This window comes from Martes martes (genome assembly GCF_963455335.1).
Source record: "Martes martes genome assembly, chromosome: 6".
Classification (NCBI taxonomy): domain Eukaryota; kingdom Metazoa; phylum Chordata; class Mammalia; order Carnivora; family Mustelidae; genus Martes; species Martes martes.
In genome coordinates this window covers 57,762,509-57,777,043 of record NC_137893.1, presented here as the reverse complement: position 1 = coordinate 57,777,043, position 14,535 = coordinate 57,762,509, and the positions used below count along the sequence as shown (strand labels likewise).

The 14,535-nt window shown below is 40.4% G+C and overlaps 1 protein-coding gene across 2 annotated transcripts in view; it reads left to right on the top strand.

Annotated features, from left to right (window-relative positions):
* UTRN (utrophin) overlaps window positions 1-14,535 on the top strand; it is a 498,673-nt gene that overhangs the window by 421,917 nt on the left and 62,221 nt on the right. For both annotated transcript variants that reach the window (XM_080807218.1, XM_080807219.1), the window contains 2 exons: window positions 7,998-8,059; window positions 9,929-10,003. In XM_080807218.1, coding sequence (XP_080663344.1) covers window positions 7,998-8,059; window positions 9,929-10,003 — 137 coding nt within the window. The remainder of the gene's footprint in view (window positions 1-7,997; window positions 8,060-9,928; window positions 10,004-14,535) is intronic.

Sequence of the window (14,535 nt, the reverse complement as noted above, 5' to 3'; positions counted from 1 at the left end):
AGGTTTTCCAAATATTTAGCCTAACAAGAAGGCAAAGCTAACAGAGGTTTGTGTATAACAAAACAAAGAAGAAATTAGCATAAAGCATTTTATGTTTAAAGATTGGAGGAAACTCATCCCAAAACAAAATAAATCCATAACAAATATATAACTAATAATGAAAGGCAAACACAGCTCTCTGAAAGGCCTCCTACAGCTGTCTTCATCTCTGTCTCCCTCTTTAATCAAGATGAGAGATGGCATTCTCCTGGTGCCAGATTTTTAGTGGAGAAGTCTTGGGACACGCTTTGAATCTCTTTCCAGGAGTAGAGCTTGTGTTTTCATTTTAATGATAAAGAAATAAATGAAACAAAGCTTAAGAGAATGTACTGGAGAGTCTGTTTTTCCAAGAAACAGTCTGTGACTTTACCTATGTTGAAAATAAATATTTAAAATCACTGGGCCAACTCTGATGAGGAGGGAAGAACGAAGTTGTTTTATGAAAGAACATAAGCGTCTTGGGATCCCTATACCTCTTGGGCTTGGAGACAGCTTCTGACAAGTGAGCACACCTTGGCTGTTGAGAAAGATAACAGCAGGCCCTGTGCCCTGCAGCAGCCTTGAATTGGCAAACTGCAACCAGACGGACAACTTCCAGTGTATCTACCAGTGCCCTGACTTACTGAGATAATTCAGGTGGAACTGACATGGTCCGAGAAAGACATTCACTAGTGCAGGACTGAAAAAGATGTTATTTTCCTGACATTCATCTATACATGGCTGGGGCCAGTGTTATTTTTACCATGAGGTGGAATTTGGGCTTGGCATCTTACAAGTTACTCAGTTCCACTGTATTATAGGGGCACTGTCAGCCTTACTGTACCGTCTGACTTTTAGGGTCAAATTTGCAATTAATAAAGGTCCACTGTAAAGTACAGAAAGGTCACTACTGGGCCATTAAGGAGGAAAAAGAGATATTCGTATTTTGATTTGTAAAGCTTAAATTTTTAAAATAGTCATGGAAACTAGCAAAAGTGCAAAAGCAATAATGATCAAATAAGTAGTGAAAGAAATAGAATATCTTTTTCTATATGGATTATAAAGTAAAATGATAGTGTAAAATTCAATACAACCATATAGAAAAATTGATTTCTCCTTGGTATCTCTTACCCAGTAGGATCCTGTATCTTGTATGGAATTTAAACAGAAAGGTTTTTTTCCTGAAATGCTGGCATTCAGACTTTCTTAAGTTTTCCCTTAGATTTATTCTTATATTTCAAAAACTGTAACCTTGCCTTTCCTGCCTTTAAAAGCCTAGAAGATGGCAGAAAGTGTTTGCGAGGGTTCAAGCAGTTCTGTGTAACCTGAACGCACATGTTCCATCCCCTGAAGGAAACCGCTTCCTCATCTTCTGTCCAGTCTGTCTTCCACCTGCACCGTCATGCACACACACCACACCCCCCCCACACACACACAGAGTAAGACTCTGCATACCAGCAGGAGTACTCCATATTCTTCATATATTCTGGTCTCAAGTAAAATAAAAATTGGGGGGATTATAAATTCCAAGATGAGAATGTCACCTTTTAGATCCTTAAGAAGATACTACTCAGATAAATAACATTGCCCCTGATTGCCAGAATTTGTTTTCACTCTTTACACTTTAATCACCTGAATGCAAATTGATTATTTGGGAGTTCCTGCTTGATTCCTATATTCTTTTTTTTTTTTTTTTAAGATTTTGCTTATTTATTTGACAGTTAGAGACACAGCAAGAGAGGGAACACAAGCAGGGGGAGTGGGAGAGGAAGAAGCAGGCTCCCTGCTGCAGAGGGAGTCCCATGCAGGGCTGGATCCTGGGACCCTGGGATCAAGACCTGAGCCAAAGGCAGACGCTTAGGGACTGAGCCATCCAGACAGCTCTGATTCCCATATTCCTATATAAACTTTCATAAACGTATTTAAAGAAGGTATTAGCAGAGCCTGCAAGGCCTGTGTCTCATCATTCTGGAGATTCTCTCTTTTATATATAGTACTTCTTATCTTCTACTGTGCTTTGTGACTTAAGGAGTTGATTTTCTGTCACTTATTTCTCCCCACCCTGAGGAGCAGTCTGGGGCACTGAAGACAGAAAAGCAGCCACTGCATCAGACAACACACAGTTCACTTGTAATTTTGATAGGGCCCGTGTGTAGAGGAGTGAAGTTGGAAACAAAATTGATGTGCGTTCAGTAATGAATGGGACATGAGATCGTGCACTCCTCAGTTGAGAATTTTGTCTGTGAAGAAGAAAAAAAGGTAATAGAGAGCAGGAAATGTAGATTCAAGGTAGGGATGTTGGTGTATAAGGATGGCAGATCCTTCAACATTTGTATTTTGAGAAGGTTCTTATTGAGAAGGGAGTTAATAATGCAGCACAAGAGATTTTAAAGAAAGCTTGGGAAGAATTGGCTTTTGATGGGTGGAGGAATTCCTCAGGAAGGAGGAGAGAAAAAGACAATCTGGCAGATGGAAGGTAGTTTATTGATTTGGTGGTTGGAAGATGAAGGAATTCTAATATGGTGGTTTCTAGTTTTCTTTTCAATGAAGTGTGAGATCAAGTGAAATGATATAAGGCAGGGAGGGAAACTTACTTAGGTTTGGGAGAGAGATGGCAGTAGTAAATTGTCTTGGGGTCTGGGAAGTGAGTTTATTAGGGGATGTTGTGTGGTTGCCAGCAGTTGGACATTTGAGGTTTGAAGTTAAATATTTAAAGTAAAATTAGTCTGTCTGTTGAGTGATTTTCTCCAGCTGTATTCATGCACAGCTGCTCAGGTCCAGAGAAGGCAAGTGATTGAGCTGATCCATGCTTGGGCTTTGCTAGGAGTGAGAGAGAAGCAAGGCAGATGAGATCGTTTGTAATGATTATAATGATGGACCATGGACTCAGATTTAGACAAATTCATCAGAAAGAAGTTAAAATCTCAGTCATACAAGTAGACTTCCATATTAAGAACACAGGCTTAAAATTCAAATTCCATTTCTACTACTTAGTGAGACCTTGAGCAAGTTATCCAAGTGCCCTCCTGGCCCTAATTCCTTCATCTGTAAAACGGGGATACTGTTGGCACCCAACTCATTGAGTTTTTATGCAGGTTGAGTTTACACAAGGAAAGTGTTTGGAAGAACCCCTGGTATAGACCAGACAGTCAAATAATAGGCTATTACTGTAATTAATCTTGTGTGTCCTGACCTACTGTGTCATCTTTCACAATGCACAGCAAAGAAGAAATATTTCTCTTCCTGTGATCATCTTATCCCTGAACAATATGGGTTGTTCTTTCTCTCTCACTTGTATTTTCAATTAACTGACTCACTTTTAATTTTTTTCTCTTATAAGCCCTTAGAATTGCAATTGAAATGAAACGACACATGCAAAACTCAAAATCCAGTTTCAAGCATAAAATTGAGTAGATAAGTAACAAGTGAATGTGTTTGACTAAGTGTCAGTTTTGGGGTAAGCAGGATGCCTTCTTGCCATCTTTTAAGGTTGTATGTTAGAAAATGAGGCCACTCTAATGAGGACAAATGGGATTAAAAAGTTTCTTCCCCAGACCAGTCTATTGCCCAGAAATCAGTTTCTTATCAATCTATCAAAATCACATGTACTTTGCTGTCAGTTCATTTTCTCATATATTGGACTGTGTTGTTTTACACATTTTTGTGTTCTAGCCATTGGTGTACAAGCTTATTTGTGTCTTCCTTTCTGGGCTCATCAGAATACATTACAAATAATAATAGGTAGAAGCATGTATTGCTTATTAATCATACTGGTTCAGCGTTTCATCAAATTCCATATAATACAGGGAGCACATGTTATCTCAGCTGGACACTTATGGGGTGCTCTTTTAATAAGTATATGGGATAGCAAATAGGAACCAGAACTGTCCAGGGCGTTAAAGGATGTTTAAAAAAACAGTTAACGGAGATCTCATGCACAGCACAGTGATAACACACAACAGTACTATATTTCAGACTTCAAAATTGCTAGGACACTGGATTTTAAATATTTTTTCCACAAAACGGAAATGATAATTATGAGATAGAGGGGTTAGCTAACGCAACTGTGGTGATCCTACTGGAATGTATAATGTGTCAAACCAACATGTTATACATCTTAAACTTACACTGTGTTACACCTCAATAAAAAATTAAAAAATTAGGATGCCTGAGTGGCTCAATGGGTTAAGCCTCTGCCTTCGGCTCAGGTCATGATCTCAGGGTCCTGGGATCGAGCCCCGTGTCGGGCTCTCTGCTTGGCAGGGAGCTTGCTTCCCCCCTCCCCCTACCCCCCCCCCCCCGCCTGCCTCTCTGCCTACTTGTGATTTCTCTCTGTCTAATAAATAAATAAAATCTTAAAAAATAATTAAAAAATTAGAAATTCAAATAAGTAAATAATAATTAGGGGAAATCTCGAGTCTCGTGGCATATAGAAAGAGCACACATCAAAGATTTCATTTAACTCACTAATCACGGAATGAGTAAGAAGTTATAAGAGGTTCCCAGGAGAATACGAAGAACTGCATCTTTAGAGTCAAATAAGAGTTGCTAAAACGAAGTCTGCACCTGGGTGCAAAGCTGGTTAACTGGTCAGCGTCCACAGGACAGTCATCAGCTGCATCCCAGTGGACGCAACTTGCATTTCAATGCAGAAGGAACATTTGCATTGCTATTGTTTTTTTCAGTTTCCAGAGTTTAAAATAGCTCAGAGACTCAGTAACCTTTTGGCCACAAGAGAGGCTGCTCTGTTTTCCCCTTCCCCTTCACAAGCACACCACACCTACACAGCTCAGCACCCTACTTCCGCGTATCGCGCACTCTCCGTATCGCTTGCTTCATAGGATTTTGCATTTCCTGTTGAGTGCTGCTTTGTTAGATTTTTTTTTATAGTATATCAAGCTGCACAGTATGAGGTTCTGTCCTCTTTCAGATATGAGGTTGGCCAGAAGCTAAGCTGTTGTTATTTGTGGGGTGGGGGTGGAGGGTTCGGAGGATGCTGCTTTCAATTCTGTGTTGGTTGCCACCTCTGGGAGGACTTGCAAGCATTTGGGCTGGATGACCGGAGCCATGTGCAGCTGTTCAAATACTTAGAGCCTTCTTCGGGTTGATTGTGGATTTTGCTTTAAAACCCTCCCCTCTCTAAAAAGAGAGACACAGAGAGAGAGAGAGAAGAGAAGAAAAGAAAATCCAACAGCCAACTGCATCTATTACTTTTTTTTTTTTTTTTAACTGTTGTTTGGTAAGCTGCACTGACACTTCTGTAACCAGAGGCTGTGTTTATTTTCAGCGCTGGCAGTTCTGCCTAATGAATCAACTGGTATTGAATTCACAAAGGGAGATGGCTTTTCCCTCCCTCCATCTGTTTGCCAAATGTGTGTGTTCCCTCAGCTCCTCGTAGTGGTTTCACTCCGAAGAGCCATTAGCAAGCGGGTCTTCTCATTGAATTCTCAGCCGCTGCCATGCTGCCGAGTGGTATTTTCCCCTCGTGGTTCCACAGCAGTTGCTTGCCAAAGCTCCACACTTGTGATTCTAGAGAGAGAAAGAGTACTTACATTTGTTGTTTAGGTACAAAAGTTTGGCTCTGAATTCCTCAAAGCTTTAGTTTGGTTCTTGAGCTTTGAGTTGGTCCTTCATGATGGGATGTCTGTCTCTGGACAGTAGTGTCGCCATGGGGATTCAGATGACTCCAAAGCGACAGGGGCTGTGGGAATACTGGTTGGCTGTCTCACACTGCGAGCTCCTGATGGATTTGTTTTGAACTACACTCTGTTTCCAGTAAATCCTTCTTTAATTCTTATTGACGGTAGGGAGGAAGTTGTTTTATGAACAAAATCTGGAGGGTCTTTATATTTTGGGTTTTGTTTTTGTTTAGTTTTGTTTTGTTTTTTACTTCATGCATTAGAAGCTTTTTAGGTCAGTTACTTCTCACATGTGAACTTGCATATCAATCCCTGGGATTTTGTTCACCTGGAAATTCCAGTTTAATAGGACGAATAGAGGTTGGAGATTCTGCATTTCTGTCAAGCTTTGGGCCACATTATGAAAAGGAAGAATTTTAGGTCAGACAGCTTCAGTACTTTCTCTGTGGTCTTTGGAGCAACTTGGAGGGGAAAATGGTTGAATGGTTTGGTTGGTGTTCCTCAGCAGAATACAAAGTGGAAACATTTTGCCTCTGTATTGGTGTCAAAAACCAGGTGTGGGAGCTAGACAACTTTCCATCTCCTCCTGGAATAGACCTTCACTTTTTAGGCATGTTAATTTGTGTGAGATTTTTGGAATTTCCAGGACATTTTGCATACCCAATTTCGTATCTAATCTTTAAATTTTTTCAAAGCAAATTATGAGTTCTTGGGGGGTTCTGTTATATATGCATATGTAACAGTGATTATGTCCTATTCCCTGTGACATGTCCCAATTTTTGATATATTACCTAGATTAAAAAAATAATCTCTCTTAAATTTGATTGCATGAATATTTTCATACCACTCTCTTGTGTACTGTGCCATTTCACTTAGCTTACTAAACAGTTTCGTAAGAACTGTTATCCAAGAAGTCTTTCGAGTACTATTAAACGTTATTACTCTATTCTGACCTAGAAAAGGGACAGGAAACTATTTTGAAACATAAGGACACCGACCCATTGAAGTTAGGAGCTGTTTACCACCACCACCACCACCCCCCCCCGAACCTAATTTAAGCACTAATTGGATTTGTTCTACCCACATCTTACTCCCGAAAGACTTTTAATTCTATGACTTAGTTTTGGAATTTACAGAAAATGAGAAAAATATAAAACTTGCTTCTTAAGTGAAGAATAAGCATCATAAGAAAAACTGTTCAATGTCTGTCAAAAAGTACTGGCTAACTGTGAGGGAGGCTGATTGCTGAGAGGAGCACGGAGTCACATAGGGAAGAGAGAGTCATACAGAAAGGGAGTAGAGAATCCAGATACACAGGAAGAGAGGGTTGGGGAGGGAAAAACAACTTTTCCAGCACCCTCTTAGGGTTAGTTTCTAGGGGTCTGTGAATTATGCTGACAAAAGACAGATTAGCAAGAGAGGAACGTTTGTTTCTGCATGCAGTGGTGAGTAACCCAAAGGGATGGTTAGAATGGGGGGCATATGTACCCAACTTAGCAGGGGAAAGAAGTCGGGGAGAAAAGGCTCATTTGTGAAGACCCAATAGGTTTCTTTAGGAAGGATAAATGGCTTTTTTAGGAGAATAAACATGAGATAAGAAAGTTTGTGATAATGTTTGTTTATGCAGGTGCAAGTGCTTTTTCTGTCTTCTTCATAGCCACGAAATCCCCCAGAGAAAGGATTTATGGTAGCCTTGTTTCCCAGAAGTTGCTGCATTTAGTCAGATAAAGGAAACTCTGAAAAGACTTCTTTCTCCATCTGTTCAATCTTACATGTCTTAAACTTGAAATAATCTTTATATCAATTCTAGGGCTCTGAGTGAGCCCCCACAGGGGAGAAGGGCTAATTTACACCAAGGAAGGAGAGACTGGAGGTTAAAAAGAAGAGGGAGCCTCACTTGATTGTGGGGTGAAGATGTTATTCAGAGTTAAACTCTTTATTTCTCAGTTCTTTGGAAATTTCATTAGGACTTCTAAAGTTTAGCAACTCTTCACAGCACTTCTGCTCTCAGAGGATTTATTCTGAATGAGGATCTATATCTGCCTAACACAAGTAGAATTATTCTGGAAACTACATTGATCTGGCTGCATCAAGCCTGACACCCCAGGGTCACACTTCATATCTGGGTTTTAATGTGTAGTTGTAAATCTTTTAGACAGAGATAAAATAAAAATTTTTACCATATTTTTACAATATAATTGCTCAAATAAAAATTTATTATTTTTGTTTCAAATGTTAAGTAATAACTGGACATCAGGTTTCAGAATGATGCATTCTATGTGATCTATATTATTTTGTATGTTCTTAATTTAAATATACTACCTTTTTTGCCCCCCCCAGCCATCAAACACAGACAACCTGTTGGGATCATCCTAAAATGACTGAACTCTTTCAGTCCCTTGGTGAGTGCTGTTTTATTTAATTAGCCTAAACAAATGATAATTATATATTCTTTTTTTTTTTTAAGATTTTATTTATTTGTCAGAGAGAGGGATAGAGCACAAGCAGGGAAGAGTGGCAGGCAGAGGGAGAAACCGGCTCCTCACTGAGCAAGGAGCCCGATCTGGGACTCGATCCCAGGACCCTGAGATCATGACCTGAGCTGAAGTCAGACGCTTAACCGACTGAGCCACTCAGGTGCCCCGATAATTTCATATTCTTAACTATAAACTAAGCACCAGTTTTTCCTACATGGCATGGTATGTTTAAAAGATTGTGTCACTGACATAGAAAAGCAGTTGAATTTCTGAGAGCAATGCAGGAAACAGTTTTTTTCCATTCCTCTTGAGAGAGCGTGTGGTTTGAAATCACAAGAAGTTGATTTTAAAAGGAGGAATGCAGGTTCTCCCTATGGAGTCATCTTAAACTTCAGCTTTACCTGAAGACAAAAATAATGACAGCAAAGCAACCTCTAATTCATTGCTTTAAATTTCCTGTTACCTCACATTTTATTCAATTAATCTTACTAAATTGGATTGCCTAGTTTCATTTTGCCAAAGTAGTGATGAAAAGCTAAAATCATTTTAATAGAAAAATGTAAGAAAACAGAGGAGGCTGGAGAGAATTCTGATCTTGTAGATTTCTGGTAGGTTATGACTTTGAACTGTTGACCTCACCTGCTTCCTTTAGGTTGGTCCAGCAGTTTTGAGAGTTTTCTCTTTGGGTAGATAAGGCACTGTTGGAGGGGAGAGCAGCCCCTGAAGGCTCTCACACCCACTCCCACTCCAGCAGAAAGGGAGCACTCCTCTTGATCTCTTTAAAGGTCAGGCATCTATCTGTTCGGCTTTCATTTGGATGGGTGAGGGTAGGCTACAAAGGGTGAACAAGTGAGAGAAAAGCCAGGGGTTTCTTTCATTTGTAACGTGAGGGTACAAACTTGGATGATTTCTGAGTTTGCTTCCAGTTCAAAGAGTCTCTAATACAGACACTCTGTCTTTAGGACACAGAGAAAGATATTACAATATCTTTCTTTGAACTTGATACCAAATCTTTTTTGGTACCAAACTTTGATACCAAAGTGGTTTTTTTAAACTGAAATATAATTGGCATATAAGATTATATTAGTTATGGGTGTATAATATAATGGTTCAATATTTGACTGTATTGTAAAACTGTCCATCATAAGTCTACTTAACATCTATCACCTCACATCCTTACAACATTTTTATTCATGTGATACTTTTAAGATCTGCTCTTTAAGCAACTTTCAATATGCAATACAGTATTATTAACTACATTTAACTTCTTGTTTCTAAAGATCTGAATATAGATTATGGGATAACTTTAACCATATCTATAAAAGAGCAAAAGAAGCAAATAAATTGGGATGGGAGAAATAAGACTAGCTTTTATGAGTAGTGAGAAGGACAGTCTCATTGACAGAAAACTAATTGTCCTTGGGGGAAGATTCCCTGGGAGGAGAGTTCCTCCCAGCAACAGAGAAGGAAGGGCCCCGTGCCTGCAAAGTGATGGATTTATTAAACCTTCAGAAGTTAACAGGCCATGTTTCCTTTTCCTCATTTCCCTCCTTTTCCTATTGGATAATGCCCTCATGAAAGCTGTGAAACACCGCTTTGGAATGTATCTCACTATGGTGCTAATGAACATTTCATTATTCTCTTAAATAAATGCTGTGGATTTTGAGAGAAGACTTTTTAGTGAGAACAGACATAACGCTTTTCCATCATCTGAAGTAAACAAACACGTTCTTGCCATTCAATAGAAGTTAAATAATAAGCATGCTTTTGAATGTGTTCCCTTTTCCATTTCAGCTGACCTGAATAATGTACGTTTCTCAGCCTACCGCACAGCCATCAAAATCCGAAGACTACAAAAAGCACTGTGTTGTGAGTTATTCTACCAAAGTTAATCACTCTGTTCTTTGGGTTGCTTCTTTTTTCTTTCTTTTTTGAAGCAGAGATAAATGAAGAGGGTGATGTGTTTGTAGAGTTAATCTCATTTTCAGTGTATCTCACTCAAGGAATTGGCCATGTTTCTATAAATGCTCTATTATTTGCCCCATCAGCATGCATGCAGTAGTAAAACAAATGAACATATGCCGTTCTCAGTTGGAGAACAAAATTAGCCAAAATACAGGAGTAACATAAAAAGCTTTTTCAAAAATTATGCTGGCACCCAATTTAAAGGGATTAAATCAGGAAATCAAAGTAGTAGATCATTTTCTACTTCGTACTTTGTATTCACTTGGAAGTTTAGGATTCCAAACAGTTTGATTCAATGCAATCATATAATAAAGCAATACTAAAAAGATAAGATTCCTGATTCAAATTTGAACTGCCATCTAGAAAATTAGATAAAAGGCTCTGTATTTATTTAAATATGTCTTGAGACATTTGGTCTTTTTTTTTTTTTTTTTAGATTTTATTTATTTATTTGAGAGAGAGCATGAGAGGGGAGAAGGTCAGAGGGAGAAGCAGACTCCCTAGGGGACCCGATCCCCAAACTTCAGGATCACGACCCGAGCCAAAGGCAGTGGCTTAACCAACCCAGCCACCCGGGCACCTGAAATGTTTGGTCTTATCAACATGATTTTTCCTGCAGAGAGTTTGCACAGAGTAATGTTCTGTGATAACCATTTTACCAAAGAGGTGTTCCTTCCCCGACACACATGCCCAAACAACCTAACTTAAAATAGAAGTAGGAATATTTGTAATAATAAAGCATAAATGGAATCTCTCTGAATTCTCTTTGTGGTCATAGTTTTAATGATTGAGTCTATTCAAAGAACATGTAAGCCTTGTCAGATAGTTAATATGGAAACTGACATCCGACCACATATTTTTACAGCCTGGTAATCTGAATAATTCCAAGTATTCTTGTTGCTACCTTTTGTTAACAACTGTTATATATCTAGGCAGTTCAGTGAAGGTGTGGACATTACTCTTTGAAAAATGATATATTAAGGTTAAAAATCTCTTAAAAGTCAGTTGAAATTTGAATTACATTTTGAGCTGGTTATGTTAGAAGAGAACTGTAGAACCATTCAGAAAAAAACCCACAACCATGGAAAGCTTTAAGATAAGAAGAACTTAAGTTATGTGTGGAAGAGAAGTCTCCAGGGCTAAAAAAAACACCTGAAGATTTACAGATGAAAGAAAAAAAGTGAGATGCTTTTGATGCCATAATCCACAGAGCCCCCTGGTGCAGAATTACCAGTACAGACCAGTAAAGCCAACTTAGCCTGGCCAGTGATCTATACATTGAGCCAGAAGGGAATAGGAAGTGAATGAGGAGCACACAAAAGGGATGTTCAGTAGCTCAGTGAGTCCGTGGTGACAGCAGTTTTGAAAGAGGCTCAGCTGTGTGTCCTGTATCCAGCTGACGGATCTGGAAGGTCTTCTCAAGCCTGATGAGCTATAAAATGAGGACAAATGACTCAGCCACAAAATCGCCATGGACCAAAGACTGCTTTTTTGTCTCGATGAACGTGGTCCGAGTTTTCAGTAGTACTTGTGGTTGGATAAACATATGAACACATTTGGTGTTTTCCTCTGCTGGTTCTTCAGAATTCTCAAGAAAAAAACTCCCTCCTTCAGCTCATTCCTTCAAACCTGAGAGGAGCAGAGGGGGAATGCCTCCCCCTTCCAAGCTACATGACATGTGGAAATGCATACTAAGAAAAGCCCTGGGTTGCTTTGGATTGTAAATGTTTGGAGCCACCTGGCTTCACTTTCCCCACTGCCCCTGCCCCTACTGCTCATCAGCCGGGCCTCTGCACCTCTTGTCAACTCACCTGTTCATGATTAAGCTGTTCCTCCCCCTCCCGTCTTTTCTGTTTACTTGAAATGCCCTGACCCTTCCTCTGCAAAGGTCTATAACCCTTTCTTCCTCCCAGACACTGTTAAAAATTTACTTCTTTTGGAAACATTTACAAGCTAAAACCACCTGCCTCCAATTTTTCCAGAACTTTATGATTGCCTGTAACGACCGTTTCTCACCTACGCACCATATGCTTGCCTTTGTGTGATAGATAATGTCAGGAGCTCCCGCCTCCACTGCGAACGGCTCAGGTCAGGGGTTGTCTCATTGTGTGTAACCCCCACCCCCAAACATAAGGTCTTAATGCAGAGGGTGTGCTGTCACTGCTTTGAGACTGTTCGTTCATTTATTGGGCTCCACGATTATGCAGGAGATAAGACCATGTAAAGAGACTTGGTTCCCACACTCGGAGGAACCTACATTCAGAGACAGCATGTTGCACATGGACACATGTTTTCAGCAGATTCCTCTTGCCCTCAGAATGGAATGGTCTTTACCATGAAGAACAAGGCAAGCTTCCTTGAGTAGGAAGCACTTAAGCCAGGCGTTAAAAGTCACACAGGATTTAGGCACATGGCTATTAACCAGGGGTGAGGAGAAAGGGACTTCTGTACATAAGCATCAAAGGTGTGGATGGAATTTAGGGAACGTAATGGAGTCTGAACGGAGTAGGTTATGAGCTATTTGTCCAGTATTCAGAGAGGTCCTTAAAATCAGTTTAGATCCACTTGGAAGGTCATTTTTTTTTTCATGAAACCTTTTCTCATTCTTTTCTTTTTGTTGTTGTTGTTGTTCCTCAGGCTCTCAAAATGTTGCATTTAAGTTTGTGTTTGTATTTTATGGAGTGGGGTGCTATAGCACCACTTTCTGTTTTGTGGGAGTTAGGGGATAGTCCCCAATGCAAATATATGCTTTAAATATTTTATTTATTTATTTGACAGACAGAGATCACAAGCAGGGAGAGAGGCAGGCAGAGAGAGAGGGGGAAGCAGGCTCCCCGCCGAGCAGAGAGCCCAATGCGGGGCTCAATCCCAGGACCCTGGGATCATGACCTGAGCCGAAGGCAGAGGCTTTAACCCACTGAGCCACCCAGGTGCCCCCAAATGTATGCTTTAGACGATCTCTAAGGCAGAAGGAAGGACCCAGTGAACAGGGGCAAGTACAGGTAAAAGTTCAGGTAAAAGATCATGGGGCCGGGGCGCCTGGGTGGCTCAGTCATTAAGAGTCTGCCTTCGGCTCAGGTCATGATCCCAGGGTCTTGGGATCGAGTCCCACATCGGGCTCCCTGCTCTGCGGGAAGCCTGCTTCTCCTCCCACTCCCCTGCTTGGTTCCCTCTCTCGCTGTGTCTCTCTCTGTCAAATAAATAAATAAAATCTTTAAAAAAAAAAAAAAAAAGATCATGGGCCTAAGCTGACGGGTGGTGGTCACAGGGAAGAAGAGGGTATGGATTTGTAAGGAGGAGGAAGGAGGAGGAAGAACTGATGACTGGGGGGGGGGGGGTGGTATTTGCTAGTCGATAACTGGCAGAGGGTGAAAGGACAGTGTTAGCACATTTCAGGATTTGCAGACTCCTGGTCCATAGAAGGTGGTAAGACCGTTGCTGGATTGCAACATAAGAAGACCTTTATTTGGAATATATTAAGGTGAAGGTCCCTGAAACAGAATACGAGAGTTCTGTTTGGGAACAGAACAGCAGGGATGTGGGTCAGGTGTTCAGGCAGAAGATGGGCACGAGAAAACAGAATTGGGAGCCATCCAGAGAGAAGGGATGACTGAAGTATTGACAGTGAGGATATCAGGTTCACAGAGGGAAGGGGCATAGATGTAAGACCTTGAGCTTATTTCTGAGGTGTCTGGGGAAGAGGAGGTAGGAGAGGTGTTCAGAAGGAATGGTCAAACAGTTCAAGAACCTAGGAGTTACAGAAGCCCAAGGTCAGGTGCCAGACTGTGGTTTTGCAGAACAGGAGAATAATGACCCACTTCCATTCAATCCCCTGTGCCTCATATGTGGGATTGAAGAAAAAGCCTGAACGTTGGTTAGAAAGTGATTCTGCTGTTTGTTTCATTTGCCACATGACTGAGCTGTCATTTGTCTCCCTTTGAAAAGAGAAAATCATCATTTTCTGTGATTTAAATGTAGTCAGTTTTTTAAAGGAACCTAAATGTGACACTTTGCAGGAAGGGCGAAGTGTCAAAGTAAATCACTAAAAATTAAAGACGTGAGTGTCTGTGGGATGTGACAAATTACTGTCACAGCCACAAAGTGTATCACAGAGGAGGCTGTTCTAGAAGAAATGCAAGGGCAGCGTGATCCAGGAAATGGTCTTTTTGGAATTTGGTCTGTTGTCACTTTCTGCCATGTGTGGATACAATAGCAGTGCTGAGTTGCTGGCATAATTAGTGTTGGAATTCAGAAAACTTAGAGCATTTTGGCAGTATTTGAATATGTTTCTTTGTGTCTGTGTGGAATTATAGTTCTGTTGCCACCATCATGAAGCACTTCTCTTTGTCAAGCACCGTGAGGGATGAGTTTGAATTTTCCTCCTGCCCTCTGGAAGTTTATAATTGAAAACAGCGTACAGTGCCAAGAAGTAGGGT